We start from the raw sequence: 27,733 nt of genomic DNA on the forward strand, positions 1-27,733 counted from the left end.
GCGCATTTTCATTTTAGGACGAGGATTCACAAGGGGAGGAGTAGACGAGAGCAGTTAACGCTATTGTGTCAAGCCCTTATTATCAAAGAAGAGAGAGTACACCTATTATTTAATTACTTACAGATTGCACTAAGCCATTTAGTTAATGTCGCCCTGCCATATTAAATACATGTTCGCTTCATATACAGAGAACGCTGTTTTGTGTAACTTAACGTAACGTATTGCGGTGCACTTCAGTTGGATGACACTAACTATATGTTGTTTGACACCATGTAGGTGTTTTCGGAGTATATTTATATTTAGTTTAAGTAGCTAAGTAAATAAGACACTTTATGCAAAATATTTATACTAGTGTATCTTATTAAGTTGTAGAGAAGTTTCAGAGACAACCGATCCAGTTTTTGTATACCAACGCACCTTCTACCTGGCCGTTTTTTACCACGCCGAAGAAAACGGTCACGAGGATAGGTCTCTAGTAGAAGTAACTAATTTGATTAGAAGTAACAATATGTCTAAACTTTCAAAACCTAGATTCGAATATCGAATTTATCCAATCGTATTGAACGGTTAAATGTGGTCGATGCTGCCATCGCGCTGATGTGGCCTATTTATTGAATTACGTTAATTCTACTATCTCGCTGATTTTGCTATTTATTGAATCATATCTCTCATGCTCAAACTTATACTGAATTCCCGCGAAATATTATTTAGGCTGCGAACATAGGTAGTCTATATACTAATAAAATAAAACTTAACCAGCGTTTGTTCATATTGGTTTAGCACAAACGCGAGCACTCTCGAATCACGCTGAACAGTTTGATTAGGTAATGTCATTGCAAAGCTTTAAACTGCCGGATATTCTAGAAAAGCTTTCATTAGGATTTCTGATAAACGAAAGGCTCTCGCGAGCATAAGCTGCACATTTTCATGAAAAAAAGGCATACAGTTTTCTAGGTGTCCGTGATATGATTTTTGCCATTGTTTCGCGCGGGTGTATTTCGTTGTATGCAAGCAAACTCTTCGGATGACTCCTCAGAATTGTAGCTTGCCTTTGTTTTTGGACACTGTACCACCTCAATGAAACTTATTGCGTATCTACACTCAGCGGGTGAAAGTTGAATTATTGATATACTAATATTACATCGAGGTCACTGGTAACTGTAGACCTTGTTTTATGCATCTGACCAGCGTACCCAATTCTCTTCACATTCGACGAAAAGAAATGAGCAAGGACTGCAAGGATGACAAAAAGCTTGATTGCAGACATTCGGGCGAGGCTACGTTCCTGTGGGTGTTGTTAGTGGCATCAAAAACCTCAAAAGTTGTGACAAAAATAAACTAGCGCTTTAAAGATATCAATCGAACAACCCACAGTCAAAGAAAAACCACGTTCTAAAGCCCAAAGAAAGCCTTCGGTAGCATGCTGAATGCAACTTTCAATATCTCATTTCCTAACCTTTTCGGGACTTCCAGTTTAAGACCTAAATTTACATAACGTTATCAAAGCTGCCTTTTCCCCCAGGCGTTTCGACCCTTTTCACCATTTCTCAGCCGATTATTCCTTTCCACGCTTTTTTTAACAGGCTGCTGGAACGTTGTCGTCGTGCACGCGCACCATACCTAAGAGCTCCTGTCCCTCTCTTCGACAAACTATGTATCAGAATCACAACTCCCCTGTCAAATACAGCTACTTGCAGTGAAAGATCGGTTTGAAGCCGAGCGACGTTGTTGGTTTCAAAAATCGGTCCAAGTAGAACATGTAGATACGTTCAATAGCGTCAGGTCTTTTCCATTTTCTTTACACTCAAAGAGCGGCTTCAGGTGGTATCACCGTATTTTAACGTGTCTCTCCTTCTCCGGTGTCGCCCGCAGCGGGATCCCGGAGCGGCGGCGGTGGCGGCGGCGAGTCGAGCCGGGCGCTGCGGGACCAGTACGCGTCGTCGCGCAAGGAGCAGGCCAAGAGCGTTGACTACAGCCCGTCCAGCCCGCAGCTGCAGGCGTCCAGCCGCTCCAAAAGTTCGGACAACGTGTTCGAGGAGGCGTCGGGCGGCGCGCGCGGAGACCTGGCCGCCCTCAGCCTGGACTCCAACACGCTCAAGCGCATGCTCGACCCGCTGCCTCCGTCCTCTTCCTCCTCGCCCGATCAGCAGCAGCCACCGCCGGCACAGAAGCAGCACCTGCACCAGGTTGGTGTACAACCCGGGCTTCCTTGGCCGGTCACCTATAACCTCCCGGTTGTTTAAATAGTGCATGTGGGCTGCACTTGAGCTGGGCACTACGTAACTGTCTGCTATGTTTAAAACCGGAAAAAGGTCACAAGCGCTGCATGGGCGAGTCCTGTAGGCACAAACCATGCCCACTGGCGTAGTTTGTGCCTAAAAGAGCAACGATTACTATATGACGACTAAGTTGTTCATGTTTACCCTTTCCAAGGACTAACCGTTAGTGGCAAATACTAAGTAGTACAGTTAGTTCCACTAGCATGTTTTATTTTATATTTTTTTTTTGTCTGGAGTACGTAGTGCACCAAAATAAAGCCGAAACATGCAGGCGTTGACCTTTGATTATTAAAACTTCCTGCTGGGCGAGTTGGTAGTTCATCTTGATGTAAAAGTAAAGGCAGGACGGCACGGATTAGCCTAGAAGCCTATCACATTAAGAAACTTGGTGACGAATGCATCAGCGAACCCTCGTTATCTCTGTTCGCGGCTGAGATTCACTTTTTCAACGCCACTACCTGTTGACTCTGGCAAAAGTGTCTTTTCAAGCGTAACACACGCCAGCCGCGCATGCGTATTGATTTCCTTGCTTTTACCTTGTGATTTTTTTTTTCATTGTTATTAGCTTTCGATTCATTATCTCCCACCCTTCGGCCCATATATGATGCTGCCTTTCACGAATAAAGTCAGTTGATAGTTAGCGCTTGTGTGTGTACGTCTCGCCTTTCCTGTCCTTGTCTTTGCGCAAAAAAAAACCCTACATCTAGATGATATTTGATTACTCTTCGTGGCGTAGTGTAGAAGATAATATAATGGAGTTCCAATTAGCTTAAACCTGCTTATTACCTATCTAGCAGAGGTCATTCATTAGGGATGCTTGTAAGCTTGAACGCAAGAGTGAGGAACATGTGTCGAGAGCAGCGCAGCGGGCTCAAGTTTATAAAATGTATAACAGGATGCCTTCATTGTGTAGTATCTCGTTTCTTGCACTCATTGTAACGTTATCAATGAGGTCGCAATGATACTGAGATGTATCAGGGCCTAATTACGCTTTTCCCTGTCATTGTGGAGACCAGTAATTGTTCATAATTTGTTTTAATTAGGGACGCCAAATGAGACCAATTTGAGAGCTAAGAAGAAATTTCTAAAGGGCATGTTAATAAAACTGTGAAACAACGGCTTCAAAGCATCGTGCGAAGCGAGTTCCGCGCATCCAGAGAGAAACGTCACCTGAAGCCGGGAAAGACGAAAAGCACATGTCTCACAGTTGTTTGAGTTTGCCTCTTAGACGGAGGCTGTTTCTAACGGTTTCGAAATATGAATTTACAATTTTTCTTATCAGGAACTTAAAAAGCTGACTTTAATATAGATATACAACGTCCCTTTCTTCACGGTAAAGATAGTTGTATGCTTTGTTGTTTGTGGGGCTGGTACAACTGTTCTTTTTTGTAGTACTGCCTGCCGCCATTCGTGCCCTTGCAAAAAATAATTAGTTGATGGGGCACTCACAGAACGTGCATGCCGTTGCACGACATTTAAGTGGGACTGCTGCGAAAGTTTCGTGAAAAATCATGGTGTGAAAAGACGAGAGTTAGGAATTTTGAATGCGGGCTTATCGGTCGTGTGGAAAGCAGCTGACTCAAAGCCACGGCCACATTCACGCTTTTAAAGTTGGCTTCTTCAATCATTCAAAAGTATAATGGTGAAGCACGCTTTCCGGTTGCTTTTTGATTTTTATTGTTCACGTTAAAACTGCTTGTGGTGAGCGAGCATTCATGACCTTGAAACTGCAGCGAGCTTTTGTTCTATCTTATTGACGTCTATGGTTTTGATTATTTGCTGGATTAGGTTCTAGCATGTCAAACTACATGGGCATGGGAAATTTATATTTGATCATCTGTAAATGGGCGACTACTTGGTACGGGCCCGTGGTTTGTAGAAAAAGAAAGAGAAATTCTACTGCAGACAATATGCGAAAGTTCCCTCAAAAAGCAGCGTATGAAAAGACAAGAGTAAGGCAATTTGAATGCGGGCTTAACGGTCCTGTGGCAAGCAGCTGACTCAAAACCACGGCCAAATTCGCGCTTCTAAAGTTGGCTTCTTTATTTACGCGCAAGTAATGTGGTGAAACACGCTTTCTTGTTGCTATTCGACTCCTACTGCACACGTGTAGAAACTGCTTGTGGTGAGTAGTCATGACCTCAAAACTGCAGCGAACGTTTCTTCTCTCTTATGGGCAGCTATGTTTTTGATTATTTCTCGGATTCGAGTCTAGCGTGCCAAGCATTCATGTATACGAGGAATTTATTTCGATCCCTTGTAAATGGGCGCTTACTTGATATGAGCCCGTCGTGTGCACAAGACGCGATAGATTTTGTGATAGTTTTTTTATGTACGTGTTTATAGAAAAAAAAAAACATTCCGCTGTAGAAATTACATCTGCGCCTAACAGCCTACCTACAAAAATATAAAACAACTCGCAGCCTTACTGTATGAAAGCGTATGCCATGGTAATAAAATTGAGGATGCGTCAAAAAGCAGTCCCACGCAAGATTCGATTATAACGATTCATAAAGGCTGCAGGGCAAGCTCGCAAAGGCGTGCTGCTAATGATGGTGCTGTAACGGCATATCAAGGCGCTGAATTGAAGCACTGGTTCGAGCGCCGACTCATCTCCAATAGATGACGCATCTCAAATGTGATCACCGATGATAACTAGTTCTTTTAACACGATAGGTTTAAAGGCGTCGTTCTCCAGTTGTCGTGAGAGAAAAATTGCGGGAACAGTTGTGGAAGGTGATAGCTGGCATGTGATATGCCCGTGCATTGATTGGTCGTTGGGTTTCGTGACGTCACGCGACCACATGACATGGCGGACGCTGCCAACTCGGGCTTCGTCTTTGAGATACGACGGCAAGGTCTAAATCCAGCCTTCCAGGACTCTGGGATCCCAAGTTAGACACGCAGGAACGTTCTAACCGCTCGGCTAATGCGGGGACTACATTATGTCGGGTGGTCTTTTATACAGTTTGGTATCCTATGATTCTATGACACTGATTACATGCGGGACAATAGAGGCGTAAATTAAAAGTTGGCGCTTACAGGAGTAACAAAGCGAATACAAGCAAACGAAGTCCGCAAGGCAAGCCGGCAAACAGCAGAAAGTTCTTAAGGAAAAAAGAAGTGTTGAAGAAACAAATTTTTCGCCCGGTGAGTTTGCCTTCACAGCGTTGATAATACTTCCCGCGCAGCCGTCTCGTCCGTCAATCAGCTAGCAGAGTGGCTTCTCTGACAAGTCCTTTTGGTCTTTTACATAGTGTACGTAGTTTAAGCCAAGACCGCAGTTTCTAATGTTTGCGATATGATATAGGTTCATATAGAGCCCATGTTCGAACCCAGACACCCTTTTGTTTTCGGCCTCAATGACGTTTTCGCAGCGTTTATTTTCAGTAACCCGCTTTTGCCACTGCTTTTGGAGGTCGGTTCAGAATTCGTGTTCGCAACAAGTTCCATCAAAACTGCCAAGAATCTAGCGTTTTGCAAACGCTTCTGTGTTCTGCTTCCGGACTTCTTGATGTGTAAGACATCTATTTGTTTAATGATTAGATATCCTATATTGTGCTAACTTCGTCCCGTTCGACATCGCGAAACGCAGTCTGCTAACCAAGCGCGTTAACCAAGGCACTGCTGAACTCGCTTCGAGCTTTTTTAAATCAGGGGAATTTTATATTTCCTCAGATTCCTCCTTGGATTCACTCGCACTTCGCACAAAATATTGCAGGGCACAAAACGGCCTTCCAGGTTTTACTTTCGAATATTTTTTGTTCCGGGACAGTTTTGCCCCCTTTTTTATCTTTGACTGTATTGTGGTTTTTCGTGTGTAGTTGTGGGCAGATCCTGCACGATGGTAGTTTTCTGCTTTGAAAGTGGTCACTCATTAAAATGAATTATCTGAAATTACCACTGTTTTCCGTGAATACTCCATTTGAAATAGGCAGTTAAGGTTTTATTTGCCTACCTGTCTTAGAAAATGTTACACAAAGCGAAGGAGGAAGAGAACAGTAAGTTTATTTTCCCGAAAACCTGCGGTAATCGTGAGAGGGGTCTCTAGCACACGATTTCAATGGCTTTAGATGTTGGCCATGTTAACTGCAACATTTTAAACTGCCCCTCGAACACTCTTTCTACAAGGCGAGGAAGTGATGGGGTTGTGAACAGTGTACGTATCTGGGAGTTACCAGCACTGCTACATTAGGTGCTTTAGGACAGGAGATTCACCAGAGAATGTTCACTCTGGTGTACCCCTTTCGATACAGTGATTTCGCGAGAGAATCGTATGACAGTGAATACTATAGACAAGATAGGGAACATCATACAGTGTGAATACTGTATAGGTAAACCTCTTCCCTCGGTACGTTCTTGTCGTTGTTGCCGCAGCAGCAGCAACAACAACAGCAGCAGCACCGGCGGTCGGTTGCCTCGGGGCAGCAGGGCTCGGCGACTCCGCGACTCCGCGACCGCGAGCACCGCTCCGAGTCTGGAAGGAGGCGGAGTCTGGAGCGGAGCGTGGGCCTCGACCTGGCCGATGGGTCGCCCCCGTCGGACCACTTCCTGTACGACAACCTGTGCTACGCCACCACGCCGCCTAGCTCGAGCAACGAGACCAGCTCGGACGAAGGCGGCGCCGCGGGAGGCGGAAGCGCCGTCGCCTCGGGGCTCGCCACCCCGAGGCGCCAAGCGTCGCACGAGGAGTCGCCCACCAGCAAGCTGCTCATGGAGTACGAGACGCACCTCAGAAACGCGTTGGCACGCGGGATGGACGCCGAGAGCTATAGTCTGCACACGTTCGAAGCGCTGCTCACGCAGAGCATGGAGAATGTCGGTGAGTCTGGTCGCCACCTTCCTATGTCTCGAAACTCGCATCCCCGCATGCTCCTCACTTGCCGTCAATAGAGACCTTTAGCATAGCGCTACCGCTTACCGCTACCGTCTTTCACTACCGCGCATTGTCAGTACGCATGCGCAGATTATGACGGGTCATTTGCCCATCATATGCCGGCACATTCGGCACGCAGCGGCCAATCAGCGCGTGCGCTGCTGTTGGCACGCGGTAACGGCACACGGTAGGGGTAAGCGGTAGCGCTTTGCTAAAAGTCTCTAATGTGTGTGTGTGTCTCTAAATGTACGTGCGTGGAGGTGCGAATGCTCTGTGGAGTGGCATGCTAAAGGGACTGTTTGGAGCACTTAACAGACATGGATCAGAAACAGCGGGGTTGCTTACTGGATATTGCACAGAATACGAGAAATAGACGGAAAAGTCCATATAACATAGCGTGGTTGTTTTATGGGGTTGGAGCGGAGTCCTGGTGCTCCTTCTGGGAGACTAGACTTTATCCTCTCTCTAAGTTTTTCTGCTAGAAGTAAAAGACTGCGTCGACAATGGCTGTGCGGTCGTACGAAGAGGATGTGGGCAGTCCACCTCGTCAGACACGTTGCAAAATCAAGACTCAGCTTCTTATGCCATGGCAGTGCTTTGTGCCCCTTTTCATTTCTGCCAAGCAGATAGCAGCTGTATTGATGAATTGAAAACTGCCAGTGATTCCATTTGCCTGTTAAATATCGCGTCAGCTGTAACTGCGGCGTGAACGTAGCCTTTCGTGTGCATTCGCGTGCATTCGTGTGCAAAAGTGTGCGGGAGAATTTAATTTGGCGTTTAGATTCCTGCCTTAACCGGTGGCCTTAATTGTTCTTGTTCCACATAATTGCAAGCACGCTCGCCCTAAGCAGAGAACGTGACGCTGCCGAACGAGATACGGTTGTGTCGCAACGTGAACACAAATACTACTTTGTGAACTTAGTTGTTTCTTGTGCAGACATCTAGCTCCAAATTCTTTGAAGAGTTGACAGGGAGGCGTCAAAGCATACAACAGCTCAAGAATCAATTTGACCATGCTCAGGGAGCGTGCCTTACCAACGCAGCTTTTTTCGTTGTCTCGTAATGAACAGGCATAGATCTTTCTATCAGGTTAAGGAGACGTCGAGACGCCTGTCATCTGGGTGGGCTTTTGAAACCTATTTCGCTGTCGCTTCCACCAATTTTGCGTTCAGTGCAGACAACAGCCCAGTGATCAATGTTGCGACGACAAGGGTGCTAATTAAAAGGCCTATAGGTACAGTGCAGCTTCTTTTCTAATGCGTTAGCAATATTACCTGTGTACTGAAAAAATCTGTCCGCGCGTCATTCTGAAGCTTCGGTTGATAGGCGTTAAAGTAAGGAGAGAGAGGGCTCGCCGTCTCCATTTCCAAAGAATAAGGGGAAGGAAGGCGAGGAGAGGATGCGAGATGGGCGGGTTGGATTGGGAGAATGGAGCGTGGGATGGCGTGTCACCGGGTGATTGAGGAACTGGATCCGACCACCAACTCACACGGTCTGAAGCCATCAGCAGCAGCAGCTCCGTCAGGGGTAAAGGGGGAGGGGGGGGGGGGGGTGCTTGTAGTAACGCTACTGCATACTGTACACCAACTTCAGTGCTTTTTGTTTAATGCATGTTTAGTGTGACAGCAACATAAATGCATGTTTCCTGGTTCTGCTGCACTGGCGTCGGCTGCATTGGCGTCGGCTGCATTGGCGTAGAAGAACGAAGATGCAGGAGGGAAGGAGAAAGGGAGAGAGCTGAGCAACGCTGCGCCGCCGAGCGCGGTGAACGTTGAGTCCGGAAACGTGGCGCTCTCTGTGTGCAGCAGTCGGAACTAGCGCTTGCTCGCCGACCGCCCTCCTCGCATTCGTAGCATGCTCTGCGCTCTGCGGCAAGGGGAACGCCGCGGCGAAAACTTGACGACCCCATTTCCGTGCAGCGACAGGCGAGCCGCGCCGGAGAAAATCCCGTTAAGTACCGTCTCAGATTGTGAACGTAACGTAGGCCAAATTTTCCACATTATGCGCTATATCCTGTCGAAGATTGTGCTGCGTGGACACCAAACTGCAACATTACCAGCCGTGCTGGCTCTGGGAATCTTGTCCTTCAGCTACCGGGCACGAATCAGGCTTGAATTCATCTTTTGGGAAAAGCCTGGTGTCTCGTTATATTTTGTTCAATATGTTCCTAGCATTTGAAGTCATTTCGTGCACTTGTTTAGAGATTGTATTCTGTATTTCTTTTGTTTCTGAGGTCTCAATACGTTTTCTTTCTAAGTTCAAAGTCTAATTCTATAACGTAAAGCAGAGAAATCAAAACGATAGGTAAAAAAAGAACACGCACCGCAAACTCTAACTTCTGACTGAAACAAACCCAAATCGAATCTGGTCGCGTCGGTCTCATCACGATGGAGGTGAAAAGCGAATCGTCGTGTGCTCAGATCCTCTTGCACGTTAAAGCATAACCGGTAGTGCGAAGCTCTTTAGTTCCCAGTCGGAAAAAAGCTACCGAAAATTTTCTCTCATCCTAACATAATTGCTGCGGTGTTTATACCAATTAAAGAAGTCTGATGTTACGCCAGAGCTACGGAATATTATCATAATTTTGACTCGGATGTGTAGTTCTTTGTTTTTGTTTTTTCCACTGGGTTGTAGTCTCACTTTGGCTTGCAGAAATCTCGTAATCAATTGAATTAAACTAAACTGCATTGAACATCGACTTTTGGCTTTCCATTCAGACTAAATAGTGATAGCGATAGATTTGTTACTGAGCAGTGATATACCTCTCTGACCACTGCGGTTAACAAGCTAATCTCAGAAATTCGGCTTATTCCCCGTGGCCATTTGGCGGAGGAAAACGTGATACTTACGACATATTTACATTGACTTGTATCGATTACCGCGTTCGTTCACAACGAATCTATTGTAGTTGAAAGCGGAGCCGCTATAAGCAGCAAAAATTATGGATGTTTAACCTAGATACAGAGCAGAGCTCTGTTTGGCTTGGTTATGCTAGTTGATAGGCTTCCATGTGAAAGGCAAAGGTCGTTGAGGCAATTAGTCAACGCTGTGTTAAGCGGCCTAATTAACTCGAAACCAAACTGTTGTCTTCGAGGTGAAATTGCCCTGCGCGATGACTTTGGCTAAACCCGACGTAATAAAGCTCTAGCTCTGAAGGTCAATACAACAATACAAGCGAAATACTGGTATCACCGCTACCGGTCGTTTTCTCAAGCAAACTGCGATGACGTCAATTGTCGTTACCCATCATTTGGCTACGTCATACCGACATTCACGTGCAATAACTGATTACGGATACCCCCCCACACACACTTTCTTTCTTTCTTTTTTTTATTGGCGTTTACGTTGCCAGTTCGAATCGAGTGGTGAAAAACAAATGTTACATTTTTGTTTTATCAATTTCCCTTGGCAACAAATGCATTATTCGCAGCTGCGCATCATCATTGCCATTAAGAGTCACACAAATAAGTTATTGCTTAATGCAAACATTGGATGGAGTTGTCCTCAGTGTCAATTTAATAGATGGTGGCGCCGCCCGTTTGCGAACACAGAGCTATTTGGTGATGCCTTGAAAATTTTGGTTTCTCCACTGCTCTGTGTTTGGTATGCATTGAGCAGTTACTTAATTGCATTCTAGTTGAAGTAAGAAGGAAGAAATGGGTATGGTCAGGACATGTAGTGCGAAGAGATGATAACCAATGATCGCTAAGGTAATAAATTGGATTCCAAGTGAAGGAAAGGTTAGCAGGAGGCGGCAGAAAGTTAAGTGAGCGGAAGAGGTTACAAAGTTTGCAGGGACCAAGTGGAGGCAACTAGCACGGGACCGAGTTAATTGGAGAAGTACGGAAGAGGTCTTCATCCTGCATTGAATACAGTCTGGCTGATGATGGGCAGGGCATGTAATGCGAAGATAGGATAACCAATGGTCCCTTAGGTAACAAATTATATTTCAAGAGAAGGCAAACGGTGCAGGGGGCGGCAGAAAATTAGGTAGGAAGATGAAGTTAGGAAGATTTCAGGTGTCAAGTGTATGCAGCTAGCACAGAACCGGGTTAATTGGAGAAATATGGAAAAGGCCTTCTCCCTTCAGTGGGTATAGTCGGGCTGATTATGATGCTGCTGCTGCTGCTGATGATGATGATGATCATGATCATGATGATGAGCAGTTAATCTGAACGCTTCAGGTGGCATGTAAGTGCCCCAACCTCGGCATTTTGGCCAAGGTGAACAACAGAATTCGACACTGTGGTTCTACGAGAAGCTACATAACTGACGAGTCAACAACTAAGAAGACATACGTTGCGTTTGATCTTGCTGAGGACAGTAAAGAATATCTAGATCAGGCGATTTCGTAATAGGCAGTAAACGCAGTGTGACTGTACATGCATCACGGAGAAGCGATTAAAAAAAAGGAAGCTCTCGTATCCGGGAAGACGAAGCGCTTTAGAATTTTCACAACACTCTCGGCGCCTCTTTGTTATCGCTAACGGCATTCCAGCAACGATGTTGAGGAATACCAAATCAGCGAAGCACTACCCTGTGCTTATCGCGTGTCTGTCGTCGTCACGCGATAGCAGACAAAGCCAATTGCTGCGCCACAGCTCCTATTTATGCGTTGGCTGGGAGCCTCTAGTATCAACCATGCTCAAAGAAGAAAGCCGTCCGTCTCGCTCAGCAGGAACGAGGCGACGACGTTCTGATACACCTCACGCCAGCAAACCACGCGTTCTCGTTCCCGAAACAAAACACTGCCAAGCGGAGATGACGGAGGAAGGAAGCTGGATTTGAGAGGGAAAGAATTCGGGAAGGAGGGAGAGGTACAGCAGAAGAATGTGCGGGAAGACCCGTCGCGCGGCAGCACGCTACTCGGGCTCGGCGGGCGAGACGTGCGATGGTCGAAGATAAATGAGCGGCGAGAGGCTGGCCGCAGACCGGCTTGTCTTTTTCGCGTGCCTACTCACACGAGCGCAACACGACCGGCAGGAGACGGACGCCAAGCAGCGAAACGCGCCTGACAGGAGCCAAATAAATAATAAATAGAAGGAAAAGGTAGCGGTAAGGAAGTAAACGAAAAGGGGACAGGAAGAGGAGGTAGTCCCAGCAGGGGAATGGCGTCGGGAGTGGGGGCTCGCGCTTTGGGTAAGGAGAAGCGTTGTCCGCGTGCCCAACTGCTGCTGAGGATAAAGACCGCGCGCTGTTAGGTGCAGCCGAGCGGACTCATACGCGCCGTTCGACTGTCTCTCCGCCTATTCTTTCTCTCCTGGTTTTTCTCCCTGTCTACAAGAACTAAATACAAAAGAACTAACAGCAGCGTCTAAACGTTCCGCAGGGGTATAGACGACGCCGTCTTGGCATCTACCTTTCTTGGATGGAGAAACAGGCTGAATGCCTCGCATTGTCGCTAATTAAGGTTAAGCTCAAGCTAACCAGGGACGTGCGTATCTCCTTTGCTCCCAGAAGCGCCTAGGCTGAGGCTTGGTTTGAACGCTGGCTCGACTTGTCGCTAAACTCAGTAGGGCGCTTTCCGAGGCGACTGCCGATGCTGGGTCGCAGGGATCGATTCGAACAACGCGCTCGAACACATATATGAAGCACATACCTTCGTTTTGCGACCTCTGTACTCTCATGTCCGCGCTGCGTATCGTCTTGGAGCGTTGTTTTCCTTTCTACGCCGGGGGTTATGTTTTCTTTGCGCTCGGTCTCTGCCCGTGTATACTTACGAGTGCGCGCGCGCGCCACGTCCGTGGGAGGAAAAGAGCCGGGGCTGTTTGACAATCCGGTACGGGCTTCGTCGTACTTCGCCGAAATTGCGGGGTAAACGAAACGTCTCGAGGCAGGATTGAGCTCTTCGTGCTGCGTGGTCGTGTGCTGCAACTTTCAAGTCTCGCTGAGTTAGTCTTGTGTCGCTAGGCCTCCCTCGATTCGTAGTACAGTGTAGTCATACGCAGCGAAATGTGTTTTTCCGCTGCTGATTTCTTTTTTCTTTGTCAGGCGCGCATTTGAGAGTGGCGCTGTAACCAGTATGTAGCGATCGAGGGATGCTCTTGGAGTCGCTATTTTTTGAGGGAGGAAAATGAAAAAAGAGATGTGCGAATTGCTTTCAGTGTCGAGAGTGTTTTTCGTAACTTCCGGCCTATGCAAAATAATAGAGCTGTCGCCTATTCGTCTTTTCTAATGTATTTGAATTTCTTGAACGCAGACTCGGCGTGAGCATAACGTCGCTTTCAAAAGACAGAACACTGAAAGCAGCAGCATATTTCTGTTATTCTTTATCTTCGCCATCCTTGGTTGCAGTGGATCTGATATAAAAAAGGGGCCGTTTTATGACATCTAGTGGCGCGAAACAGCCTGGTCTGAAGAAAAGTTAGAGCTCATTTTTTGAGCGCGTGTGTCCCTGAGTCGTGAGCTGTACAGGATGAAACCCAATGTTTGTGCTGTCGAATCCTGACTTTCTCGGCAATTTAAGAGCTTTTTTTGTAACCTCAGTAATTACAGGCGTTAACTTCATCATATATTTTTGAATGTGGTCCCCGTACTTCTTCGACAGTGTACCTGTAAACGGTGTCTTTCGAGAACGGCAGCATCCAATCAGCGGGTAAGGAAAGGCGCATGGAATTTATGTTCTGCAAAGTGCGCATGATGTACTCTTCATACGAAACGACTGAATAGGAAGGACTGTGATAGTATTAACATAACACTAAAAACAACAAAAAGTGACCGGATTGTTCGCCTTTATGGTAAAAGAAATTGTTGTGACACTCAAGAGGCTATGACGGGATGATGCGGTTTTTGTGTAGCAGGCGGAATTTGTTCATTCTCTTCCGCTGCATTCTCATTCACTCTCATTCTCATTAATATTACATGTGCAACGAATATGCAGTGAGCGCCCTTTTGGAGTTTGTTTTCTTTCAATTTTCATGTGGCAGCAAACATTTATTACGGCGAGGGTGTGAGTTTGGAAATGGAGGGGAAAAGGAGGGGAAAGGGAGATGGGGTTTGAGCCGACGACCATGACGATGCGATCATGGTTTGGAGGAGCGATGATCATTCAGATGCTGCCTTATATGCCTTCAATGGCGGATTTTCCCCCTCATGCATTGACATTATTTAAATGTACATGCCATCAGTTTAGAACACTCGGGCGTGAAGAGAAAAGGCGGAACCCAGTTAGGCTATATGCAAAAAAATGAACAAATGCAAGAAACTGAAAATGCAACCAAACTAGGATGGGCGTGTTTGGCAGCTTTCCTTTAGAGTTATTAAGCCAAACTTCTCCCATCAGCTGCGGTCTGAGGAGAGAAATTGATGCGTGAACGAGTTCTGGTAAATTGAATATGAAAGAGAAAACTGAATAGAGATTAAATGTTCTCTAGTTCTGCAAAATTGTAGGGTGTCACATGGGTGCGTACCAATGTGCGCCGTGCTTAGAGATTTTATCAATTTCAAGTTTATCCATACAATATAGCTTTCTACCTGCTTGGCGAAAGGAAGAGTTTATTCAGTGCACAACCAGTCGGTAACTAATTATCTTGGCAGTACAATGTTATTAAAGGAAGACAGATTAGACTGTAGGACGAATTGGTAAGAAGTGGTGGTGAGAAAACAGCTTGAGGAAGAGCAGACCCTAGACCTTTCGTCCTTCTTTGTTTTCCCAATCCATCTTTTGTTTTTGTTTTTACCTTTTGATTTATAATGAAGACAGAAAATACTGACACGGTCTGGCAGGGAATGAAGCGGTAATTCAGCTGAACCAAAAGGCAATACGAAAGTCAGATTCTAATTCACCAAGTTATCTCAGCGCTAAAACGGAAGTATCGAAAATGAAATTGGTGCTGCGGTGAAAAGGCTAAGTGAGATAACGAGGTGGAGGGGGTGAGCATTGTTTGGAAGGGTCGACGGATTTACGGGTAGCTCTCTTTGTTTACGGTTTAGTATGTTAGTTAAAATGCTTGATTTCACGCACCGGGATCATTGCAAGCTGCTCAAGAGTTTCGTTCTGAATTCAAAATACAGAGGTATACATCATACACCGGAAATAGCGCTCACAAACTGATTTATCGCAAAGTACCGACATGTGTATGAAAGCAAGTGAGACTGAATGTATGCTAAAGTAATTTAAGAACGCCATGTAAAGTCGACGATATATCATTAATAATCGAATAACGCCCTTCCCTACTCCTTAAATAAAGAAAATAATGAAAAGACGCTGATTTTTATGGAAAATCGCACGAACCGATTTGAAAACACATAGACGGATTCTAGAATGCACAAGAGTTCAGAGAACTTCCGAGAGATGGCAGCACTCCCTAAGGAAAAGCCGATATACTGCGGTTCGTGGCGCCGCCGTAGAGAATCAATGGAACATGGCAGCGCACCGACTGACGGAAAGAAGGAATAGAGGATGGGACTAAGCATGAGGGGGCGACGACAACGGGGGAGGAAGGAGAGTAAGGACGGAGCGATGCGGATAAAAAAACGGAGGCCTCGTCCGCTGAGCTTCAGTAATGAAGGGGAACGGGCACGGACGACCTTTCCGGCTAACGACGGCCCTCTATGCAAGACCCCAATGTGAGCGTGAATTTGCGCGGAGGTAGCGCAGTAGAATAGGTCTATTGAAAGGGTACATTTGATTGCAATACTCTTGTGGCGAATGCGAATACGCTGTATCGAAATTTTGTTTGTTTATGAAACTGCACCAATCGAAAACAACGTAAGCATTAAAATTCACGATATGCACTTCTTTTACAACCTTTTTTTTTTTCAGTAAAGAAGCGAGTTTCAGTGGCAGTTACGTAACAAGAACATTCCCATCTCATTTTGTAAAAAGGACTGCAAGAAAGTCAGGCTATAGTTTATGATCAGAAGTAAGCACGTCTGCGCTAAGAATTCATAGCGAACAATGCGGCAAGGTGTACTATTAGAGTTATGTGATACAGTGGGAGAAAAATGTTTAATTTGTTGCATATTTTTACCTTTACTGCTTACAAATTTGTAATGTTCTTTGCTTTGTCCTAAAAAAAGCGAATGTCTGAGTAATGAAAGTTATTTTGCAGATCGGGAATCGGTTAACCGATTAGGAGTGTGGATATCATGGCCGTTAAAAATTCTGAAGCTATTAAGAATAAATAATAGAATGCATTTCTCTGTCCAGAAATATATTTGTAAATTACTATCTGCAACGCACTACGGTAGTTTGGTACACAGAATTTCGCGATTTTTTTTTTTTACCGCAATAAACAGACTAGTCGTTTTTCGCTGCTGCAAAGCGTACAAAACTGCGTTATACGATATATACGATATATATATATATATATATATATATATATATATATATATATATATATATATATATATATATATATATATATATATATATATATATATATATATATATATATATATATATATATATATATATATATATATTGTGAGCCCTCCACGGATCTTCTTTCATTTGTACATACCATGATCTTCTTCTTGAACATACCATCATCATCGTGCCGCGGCGCCGGCCCCGGCGCGCGCTTGGGTTTTGTCCATCGGAATAAACGCCAGACACGGCATACCTTGCCTTGCCTTCACGACCTTGCCGTCTCGACCTAGCCTTCTTCCACAATATATATATATATATATATATAGTTGGGTTAGTTTTGAAGCAAACTGCTCACTGAAACATTCGGCATATATAGTATGGTTTGCCGTATTGGTTTATAGGGTTAACATCCGAAAGTGACTGAGGCTATGAGGAACACCCGTAGCCCACGGGCGCCCTCGCCTCCGTGGACCAGGAAGACTAGAATGAGGATGTTTTACAACTGTTACGATTACATTCGTTTATTTCGACAGCTTCGGATGGTGGATCGTCATTCACCATGTTTAGGGAGCATAGAACGGTTCGCAAAATCAGAGTAGTGTAAAGAGGGGAGAGAGGGAACTTTCGCTCTCTGTCTTTAGAAAAAAACATCACCCAATGGGCAGAAAGCGCGAGAAACAAGGCTTACCTCGTTTGTTAAGGGTTACAGACACAAAGAATAAGAAAAGAGAAAAAGAAAAGTAGGGCGGAGGTGGACAGCCGACGAGTGTTAAGTAAGCGCGGTGCTTCCACGAGTCCAGGACTCCCGGAAGGGGTCCCGGACTAGGGACCCCTTCTAGACTTAGTAAGGGGCTGACCATTAACGCATCCCCCCCCCCCCCTCCCGCTTTTTTTTTGTGTTCTCTCTAATGTAAACATTGTCTAATAAATGTTTTCAGCACCACCATAACCACAAAGACACAACTATAAGAGATAGCAACGAGGCAAGCTTGACACATTGTGTTCAAGATCATTGTCATGTGAGTCATGGGTTGCATACCACGTGGTCTGGAACCCATAACTCTAATGCTGCTTGAATTATCGGTGTCAATGGACTTGATTTTCTCCACCTCTGCTTCTTACAGTTGCAGCCAAAGTAATGTTTCAGTAGATTAGAAATGACACACTACAATATGAGAGCGCAACTCACTTCCTTTGTTAAGCATACGCAAGAATTTCGGAAACTTTTGCAGTAAAGGCGCGTAAAAAGTTTTTTTTTTTTTTTTTTTTTTTTTTTTTTTTTTTTTTTTTTTTTTTTTTTTTTTAACTAGGCATGAAAATATTCGTCTTTAAATTTGCAAGCTTTCAAGTCAAGCGATCCATAAAATGTCGGCAGCACATCAAGAGAGGTACCGTTCAAAGCACGTTCATAACAACTGGTGCCCTGTCCTTCCTTAAACCTTTTTCACGCTTCAGTTGTTGCTGAGACCTTTAGCAGATGCGTCCGCGTTTACCCGCTTCGCCAGCGTACAATTTCGCTGCTTGCATTGATTCTTGTTTATTTTTTACACGATTTGTTTGTTTCTCGCTTCCGAGTGTCGATACGGCCGTTTCTAGTTCCCTTCTCAAGATATCCGCGTTTCGCTTTGTCGCAACTCGAGCAGCTAAGTTTCTTTTTGTCTCCGCCTGTGATCCTTTGTCACCGCCGAATGCGCCTTCATAGTTGTTTTTTGTGGAGTAGCGCTGCTTGTTGCAAGTAGACAACAGCGAAGCTTTCTCTTTTGAAATCGCACTGAGAGACTCTCAGCTATAGGACTAAGAGAAAGGCAGAAAGGAGAAGGAAAAGACTCGACCGGGGAAGCAAGGGCGCGTCGGCGAAAGCGGTCGTCGACGGAGCAACAGCGCTGTTTCGCTCGAACGTTTCTTTTTATTTCGCCCAGGCTGCCGAGCTGTTCTAGCGAGTCCCCTCGAAAACGGCGCAGCATTGAGCTAGCTACAAGGCGCACTGAGGCGGTCACCAATGCGCGGCGGAAAATAGCGCCAAGTTTCGAGAGCTCTTAAGGAACGCACTTTTTTTATAGCTTATTTTCCCGCTTTGAACACGTAGCTGACTTAACATTTGTTTGTCAGACCTGGAGCTGTTAGAAATAGTGTGCACTGACGTGCGACGTCATTCTGTTTGCGGTCGTCTGCTGCTCGATGCACAAGCAGACGACACCATGCCGACAGGAATGTTTGGTAAGCCGTGGGAGGGTATAAAGAAAGGCGCAATAATTTGTTTAGCGAAGGGTCTGACGCCAACGGTGGGAGTAGAGATGGAGTATAATAAGCTGAGGGCGAAGAGAGGAAAGGAAAAGGAAGGAATGTGCGGTGCAAATGCTGTTTCGTCACATTCGCAAAGCGACCAAGCGGCGACATAAGTACGTTACCAAGACTAAGACACGCTAAATTTGCGCTTCTTTGCGCGGCGGAGATATGCGCATCGCAGCTTTCAAAAACATCGCGTGTATTTTTTGTAGCAGTGCAGAAACAGCTTCGCGGGCGCATTCCGCGGAGAGTCGTTCGTTCGGCGGCGGCGTTCGCGTCGACTTACTTGGTATGCTGATGCCAGCCTTGTAGCTGTTCGTCGTGCTGCACAGTTTCTGGTGGAACACAGTCTATGGAGCTAAGAACGTGTCCTCTTTCAGCCAAGCTCCACCGCCGCGTCACGCGTAGATTGAAACAAAGCCTAACAACCTCGGACGCTCGCCGTTTCGACCGTCGCCATCCTCCTGCACCACTCTCTGGCGTTTTTTTTGTTTGTTTTTTTTTTTGAACTTATATGTATCGTTCCGTCTGCTCGAAGCTCCACGTCGGCTAGTAGCAATAGCAGAGACAACTGCTGAAGGCAGGCCGTGCCTTGTTATCCCGTCCGTCTCTGTTGGGAGGCTTCGGAAGGAATTTTATTGCTGTTTTCAAAAAGATCGTTCGGGGATCAAACTCAGTTTCCGCTCCGCTTTTGAGCGTCTCTAGTGCGTGCTTGTTGACAGGTCAGCATTATCAGGTTTGTTAAGGGATCCCATACGTCTCTTACTTATTTCTCTTCCCCTTTCTTCCAAGTCGCTGTGCTCTTGATCCAAAAACATCTTTTTTTGCAAGGCAGGCATTACCGCTGTCTTGCACTTTATCCGCTCAAAGGCTTACATTTGTTCCTTTTTATTTTTATTTTCCTTCCTTCCTTCCTTCCTTCCTTCCTTCCTTCCTTCCTTCCTTCCTTCCTTCCTTCCTTCCTTCCTTCCTTCCTTCCTTCCTTCCTTCCTTCCTTCTTTCTTTCTTTCTTTCTTTCTTTCTTTCTTTCTTTCTTTCTTTCTTTCTTTCTTTCTTTCTTTCTTTCTTTCTTTCTTTCTTTCTTTCTTTCTTTCTTTCTTTCTTTCTTTCTTTCTTTGTTTGTTTGTTTGTTTGTTTGTTTCTTTCTTTCTTTCTTTCTTTCTTTCTTTCTTTCTTTCTTTCTTTCTTTCTTTCTTTCTTTCTTTCTTTCTTTCTTTCTTTCTGCTTCCCATTTAAATGACACGCCAGCCTTTGCAAGCTACGTCAACGGTTCAAAAATGCGCGAAAAGATTCAGACAAATCGTCGATAATAAGCGCACAGCTTACTTGTCGGCAGGCGGTGGAAACTGAGCGATCGTAGCTATTTTTTTTTTTTTTTTCGGGTCTAGGCGAACGCCATCCTTGCTAACAATGTGATATAGGAATCGCAGTTACTCATAGGCGAAGTGGCATTTCTCTGGTTTTAACGTCAGCCCCGACGACTTGATTGCGTCGATCACTGTCCAAAGCCTTTTCAGGTGCACTGCAAAATTTGAAATGAAGACAGTGATGTTGTCGAAGTATTCCAGACAAATCCACACTTCGAGCCAGCCAGTACGGTGTCAGTTACTCTTTCGAACATGGCTGATGCGGAGCAAAGGCCGAAGGGCATTACCTTGAACTCTTAGAGACTGTCTGGTCTGATGAACGCTGTCTTCTCGTGGTCTTTTTCGTCTGCCCGCTCTTCAAGTCCATAGAAGAGAAATATTTGGCATTTCAAAGATGGTATAGAGGGTCATCGATTCGAGGGAGCGGGTAGGTCCTTTTTTGTTACGTTGTTCAAGCGGCGGACGCAGAAGCGAAGCATGCCGTCTTTCTTCTGATGCCGCCCAGGGGCTCTTCGATGGCTGGATCACGTCATCACGAAGTATTTCCTCAACTTGATCGCGTATGACCTGGCGTTCTCGCGGCGATACACGGTAGGGGTTTTGACGAAGCGGTCGAGCGTGTTCGTTCGTGATGATGCGGTGCTTTGCCGATGGAGTTTGCTGCACCTTCGACGCTTAAGATAATCACTCGCTATAGCTTTCAAGAAGAGTGCGAATCCGGTCTTGTTTCTCTCGGTGTAGTGCTGCGTTATTGTCGAACGTGGGCTGCTTGTCTCGGGTAGATGCATTGTTTTCAGGTTGGTTAGGGAGGGCGAAGTCATCTCGGGTGTCTGCGTGTCTGCTAGCTGCCGAGGAAACCGATCGTCGTGCCCTTATTGAGATGCCGGTATTTTGTTAAGTTTGTTACCAGCACCTGAGCTTGCCCTCTCCAGAAGTTGGCGATGCTTCTTGCGATGCCGAGACCTCGTTCCAACTTAATGTTTCCTTCGATCACGCCTTCAGTGGTTTCGATGTCTGGGCTACCTACGCAGACTACGACGCTTGATCGGGGCGGCACGGTCAATTCTCCGCCGAGAACGTTTAGAGCGACATGTTGCATCGAAGTCGTCCTGAAAGGTATGGCTCTGTCCGTCGAGAGCTTGATGAGCTTGGATAGGAGGTCGACGATCGCGTTATGTTCTTTAAGAAAGGCCATGACCAAAATCACGTCGCGCAAACACTGCTGTAGAACCACGAAGTTCTTGGGGTAAGTGCATCCATTTGCGGGTAATCTTGTAGGACATTGTCCCAACGGAGTAATGAGGTTACCACCTGTGGTGCGAATCAGCGGGCCATCCCAAGTGGTTATTACTTTCCTGAGCTGGGAGGCAAACGGTCCACTGGTGACTGGCTCCGGTGTCCACTAAGGTGGTAGCCGTGCGACCGTCGACAACACCTTCGAGGTTACTTGTTCGTGTCCTCGTATTGGATGCTGGGTTCAGTGTTCGATCTCGGCTTTGTGGTGAGCCAAAGACGTGGCTGGGGCAAGCCGTTGTGATGTTGCTGGGCGGCGATGTCACTTCGAAGTCTGGGCGCGTGATCGTCGAGGATTTCTTGCGGTCGTTCACCGGGGCAGGGTCGTGGGGCGCGTCGACTGTAAATCCGCAGGGGCAGATTCTTCGGTACGGGCAGTGAAAAAGGATGTGTCCAGCCTCACCACAGTGGAAGCATATTGGGCGGTTGTTCGATGTCTTCCAGGCGTCGCACTTCCTGGGGTTGGAGGATCTTTCGTAAGCTTGGCGGACAGGGGTCAAGGGGCGGTGTTCAGGAGCAGCCTATTCCCGGGGGGCTCGGAGGCTCTCGTCGGAAAGCAGGTCGTCGTAACGCGACAGCATAGTTCATTGCGGTTCGTTCTTGCGTCGGAGCTGTCATGGCCATCGTTTGAGGAACACCCAGTGCCTGCTGGAATTCGCGGACGATGCCACTTGAGGTTGCATGGGCGATGGTAGGAGTCGGCGCAGTTCTTCACGGACGACATCACGGATGAGTTCCCGCAGGCTATCTGCGCTTGTAGCTGCATCGTCGCATTGGCTTGCAGTAATCATGTGAAGTGGCCGGTTGTACTGGCGCATCCTGGTATCCAAAGTCTTTTCAATTGCCGCCACCTCCTGGCAGAACTCCGCCACCGTCTTTGACGGCTGACGTAGAAGGGCTGCAAATAGTTGATCTTTCACACCGCGCATGAGCAGGTTCACTTTGGTATCCTCGTTCATATTTGCATGGACACGGCGGTAGAGACGCTCCATCTCTTCGACGTAAACCAGGACCGACTCGTTAGGAAACTGAATCCTTGATTGAAGGAGATACTGGGCTCTTTATTTTCTCATTATACTCGTGAAAGTTTTCAAGATTTCCGCCTTGAATGTGTCCCGATCCTTCAAAAAAGTTTTCATAATTCTCAAACCATATTCGGGCTGACCCCTGGAGTGCAAGGTACACTTCCCTTAAGCCTCGATTCTTCGTTCCAGGCATTGAAAGGTGCCACGCTTTCGAACAGGTCGAGCCAGTCTTCCGCATCCTCATCTGGTTGTCCTTCGAAGCAGAAAGAGGGGAAAGGGGGCTTACGCCCACAGTGATTTAGGTTCCTCTGCTTTCATACCTCAACAAATCCGTGGAATAAATTTTCAGTGACAGGAACATTGCACAACATTGAGTGTTTACAGTACCCACGAGATTGAAGCAAACGCGGGAGGGGGAGAAAGACGTAGTCTAAAAACGAAAATTGGAAAAGCACTCCGGCTCATGCAAGGGAAAAGAACCTTCAGTGCCAATATTTGAGTCACTTTGCTGCCTTCACTCAAGGAACCTGATACATGTTCGACGTTCGCTCGCTTGGAGGTGCGTTATATCTTATCTGATAAGCTTTATGCAGCGTAGAAGCACCAGAGGTAATAAGTTACACATTACTTCTAATCACCCGGATTTCTTCAAATGGCGCGTGAGCTTTATAAATTGATTATATTGCAAAAAAAAAAAAATCATACTGCATCTAAAAAGAACGCGGTAAAGATGACGTGAATTGCAGTGCGGACGCTTGAGGTAACATTAAGAAAGTCTCGTGATACAAGACACGTTACGTGAGCTGGTAGTTCATGTGAGGGCCTATAACCCGAGATCACCACAATACAGCGCTGTCAGCATGCCCAGAACGAAATAAAGAAAATACAAACCCTGAATGCTTTTTTTTTTTTTTTTTTTTTTTTTTTTCAGGTGCGTTAATAACTGCTAGGGCCGTGCCCCGTCGAAAGAGGCGGAGTCAACTTGCGCATTGCTCGCGTACATAATTAGCGCTTCGATGATGACGCTGGACATGAAGGATGATAGCTAACAAGCGAAGGCGCCTCTGATGAATGATCCACACCTGGCCTTCGGCAATAAGTTATGCCGAGCGTTGAGCCTATATGGCCCATTAGGCAGAGGGGGACAGGGAGGGCAATGCAGCGCGTACAGAAAACAGCGGGAATATAGATACCCTACAAGAAGCGACGCAGAGAAAGAACATGGACTGAAAAAGAGGTTATGGGGCCGGGGGGGAGAGGATACGAGGGTGGAGCTAGTGTAAGGCAGCATCGAGATGCTGTTCTACCGCGCGCTCACGCCGTGTTCGCACGCACTCAATTAATGCGTAGCTGCGGGCAATTTATGCGCCTTCTGGCCACGAACGCGGCGTTGTAAAATCTGCTCGTGCTATCCGACGCTTGCGGCTGATTCAGACGGCTTAAAGGCTGCGCGTGAGATCATTTGCCTAACACGCATTCCTAATGGGAAAAGCTAAATTGACCGTCAAGGGAGCAGGAGGTGGGATGGCAGTATAAGGGGAAATAAACGCGATTATTGTTGTGTCGGTCTTGCGAGAGAAGGGAGGAGGGTGCCTTAAGGGCCCGTATCTGCATTAACGGATTGATTGCGGTTACGAAGCTTAAGGCCAGCGCCAGTTTCTTAGCTTAAATGCACATAAAAAAAAGCAGAACAACTACCAAGGAGCAACCTTTGATCCGATTTTAAGGACATTGGCTGCACGAAAAAAAAAAAAAAAGATGTAGATTGGTTTACAAGTTTTAAAATGCAGTTTGTAAGGGACGCTTGGGTACGTTCGATCGCCTGTGGTTCTTTAACATGCACTTACTTGCACGGCGCAGTATATACGGGCGCCGTGCGTTTCGGCCTCAGTCGAAAAATTGCCGCAGCGGCTGGGTTAGGTTTAAAATTTGGATATAGTAGGAAGCGGAAGTTTGATTGAGGGCACCATGTATATATTTTTCAATCTGAGAATACCCACAATAGGTCTCGAAGCTACTGTTTGTTGAGAAGGAACTGCTTGAAGAAAACCAGCGTCAAAATAACGTAAGCCCCATACCTGCAAGGGAGCCTGAAAAGGACAGATTTCGTGTCCGAGGTTGTACTGTAAGGAAAACCGATTCGCTCTGTTTTAGAATGTTTTTTTACAAAACTACGATTTGTAGACTATTATACGGAGGAGAACCTAATGAAATTCGTGGTACGGTAATTTCCACTCGAGGCATCGTAACCTGCCACGTTTACAGGCGCGGTGTACAGAATGTACTCTTCTCATTTCTCGATGCAGACTAGTAAAAGAAAATTTTAGAAATAAACGCGCTAATTTCGCGCACAGAATAATTAGATTTTTACTTTCAAAAATATCTGAACCGTGGCTGCCCAATTCGCGAAACACAAACGTCATCGCGCATTTATTGTGTGCTGCAGAGCATAGCCGCCTCTGTAGTGGTGCATTTGAACATGGAGTTGCTTAGCTAATGTTCGACAGCAATTAGGGACCGCATTTCTGCATGATTGAAAACTATACTCAGCAGATTTGTTCGTCTTTGGAATCTAATTTGGGATTGAGATCGATTGAGTACTCCCGAAGCCATGTTTCGCTTACGAGCCGTTTCACTCTTTTTTTTTTTTTTTTTGATACGAATTTCATTTAGCGGATGTGCAATAAACTGGCACGCTTGATGAGCATCGCTAGAAATGGGCAGTGTACGTTAGGCACCCCTTCTATTTATTTGGTATCAGCTTTTCATCTTATGTTCAAAAGCAAAAAAAAAAAATAATAATAAGATCTTGCACTTACAGTCTGATGTTTCGCTCATGTTAAACAGCATTGCATCCGTTCAAGCGTTTGTTTATGGTAACGACGTTTAGCACGAGAAAGGAAATGCGGCGGATCGAAAGAGAGATGCCGTTGTTTTGAAATCGATCGATTGTGTTCTCTCGAGCTCACGTGTCTTCTATCTCGGCAATAAATTACGGGCCTTGTGCCCGCTTCCATGTTCATCGCGGCGCTATTTTATCTTGCTTAGTGTCGGCGCGGCCACAGTACTGGAACCGACGGCGGAAAAATAACGCGTATCCCTTCTCCCCCTTTCTCTTTATTTGAATTTTTGCCTTTGTACGAGTTGCGATCGTACCATTGTTTACAGCGTTGACGCGCGCAATTTGCGCTTGCGCACGTATTTCACTTGTCGCATATTAATCGTCCAGCACGTCGTACTTATTCCCGAGCAGATTACGAAGGTGAAGCTGAGGCGCTCGAAACGTGTTCTTTGGGTGATAACCGTTTATCTTGTTAGCGGCCGCGCTTGGGTAGTCCTTTGCCGCGTGCGCGATGCTAATTTCGCAAAGCGGCCTCTCTTCTTAGCTTGTTATGTTAATATGTAAGTGACGTCATACGTTGCTTCTCTAGTCGATACATAGACGCTTACGTGCTACCCTCTGCACGTGTTCGCTTTTCTCCCATCTTGTTGGAAATGTGGGTTCGTTGGAATCTGAGGCAGGCGCTCGATGAGTGTCGCTTCTGATCGTCTCTGATGTAAAGATGTAATTTAAAGGTGCAAAGATAAAAAAAAATACATCGCGATGTCAGCTTTCTCAGAAGCACAACCCTTTTCGACGTATACCTCACGCGCGGCTATGGTTTTGCGCTTCCAATCGGCTTCTCTGTGTTATCAGGTTGCGTATCTCGTAATACCGCGAAATCGCTTGTTGCCTTTAACAATATAGTTACGGGCCGGCAAGCCAGGAAACAGACAGATGATGACCGATTAAGTTGAAAGGATTGTAATGAATACAGCCACGCCTAGCGCGAGTGTCCCTGCCCGTGACACTATCCGCTTGTTCTTCTTCGTCCGAAACAATATATTCAAACTTCGTATGTACCGCGGTGCGGAGTTGTAACAGTATTTATTAGGTTTAACGAGTGTGAAAGGCGTTAACCCTTTAACCCAATTGTGTACAAAGGGAACTCGCATCAAATTCTCTCTGTTTTCTAAGCCTAGCAATAATTTTGATTCTTCTTTTTTTACTTCTAATTTGTCAAAATCCCTTTAGATAAGATATATATATATATATATATATATATATATATATATATATATATATATATATATATAATGTGTGTGTGTGTGTGTGTATGTGTGTGTGTGTGTGTGTGTGTGTGTGTGTGTGTGTGTGTGTGTGTGTGTGTGTGTGTGTGTGTGTGTGTGTGTGTGTGTGTGTGTGTGTGTGTGTGTGTGTGTGTGTGTGTGTGTGTGTGTGTGTGTGTGTGTGTGTGTGTGTGTGTGTGTGTGTGTGTGTGTGTGTGTGTGTGTGTGTGTGTGTGTGTGTGTGCGTGCGCGCGCGTGTGCGTGTGCGTGTGCGTGTGCGTGTGTGTGTGTGTGTGTGTGTGTGTGTGTGTGTGTGTGTGTGTGTGTGTGTGTGTGTGTGTGTGTGTGTGTGTGTGTGTGTGTGTGTGTGTGTGTGTGTTTATTGATAGGAAAGGCATAGAGATTGGCCGGAATAATTAAAATCTGGTCGGCTACTCTGCACTGGGGAAGGGGAGAAGAAAGAGGATCATGATGGGTGACGATGTGGGATAGTCATTAGAAGAGGGGCGAGGTGAGCTTACACCTAATGCATCAGTTCTGTAATGAATGGCTTGAAGCAATCAGGAACAGCGTGTATAATGGCTTTGGTGGGCAGAAAGTCCCAGTTCGTTGTTGCATCGGATAATATTGATTTTAGGTGCGTAGGAGTGGATTCTTGATGTGGTTGGACGGCTTTCGAATGGCTGATAATTTATGGGAGACAATGAGCATTGGGGATAATTGAGAGACAACGGGGTCGATGTCAGGACTTGTATAAAAGGCAATTCCTTGGCAATTTATGGGGATATTAAAAGCAGGGGATGTTAGCAGATCTTTTTAATGTATTGACACTTTTTTTTTATATGATTAATAGGAATGTACGAACCTTAACATGTAGGTTTGGACGGACTCATGGACTTTCACGTGTTTTCTTTTTATTGGGTAGCCCCAATAGGTCATGAAAATTTAAGTTTGGGGTAAACTAGAGTTCAATAGGCAGACAGTTTTACAGCAGTTGGAGCAAGTTATATATTGTGTTAAGTTATAGACCGGTTTAATTGGAAAAATATGGGAGAGGCCTTCGCCCTGCAGCGGCTATAGTCAGGCTGATGATGATGATAGATTGTGTTTTAGATAACCAACGACACTGGTTAGCTTCATAACGCACACAAATTATTGACGGTTAGTCGAGAAAATTTGCAGCC

The 27,733-nt window shown here is 45.8% G+C and overlaps 1 protein-coding gene across 1 annotated transcript in view; it reads left to right on the forward strand.

Annotated features, from left to right (window-relative positions):
• The window catches only part of LOC146208645 (protein still life, isoform SIF type 1-like), a 191,122-nt gene that overhangs the window by 128,947 nt on the left and 34,442 nt on the right, over positions 1–27,733 (forward strand). Inside the window, exons 8-9 of the mRNA XM_084579004.1 lie at positions 1,873–2,186; positions 6,657–7,101. Of these exons, the coding sequence (XP_084435130.1) occupies positions 1,873–2,186; positions 6,657–7,101 (759 nt within the window). The remainder of the gene's footprint in view (positions 1–1,872; positions 2,187–6,656; positions 7,102–27,733) is intronic.

This window comes from Amblyomma maculatum, chromosome 1 (genome assembly GCF_055883805.1).
Source record: "Amblyomma maculatum isolate TAMU_Amacu chromosome 1, ASM5588380v1, whole genome shotgun sequence".
Taxonomy (NCBI): domain Eukaryota; kingdom Metazoa; phylum Arthropoda; class Arachnida; order Ixodida; family Ixodidae; genus Amblyomma; species Amblyomma maculatum.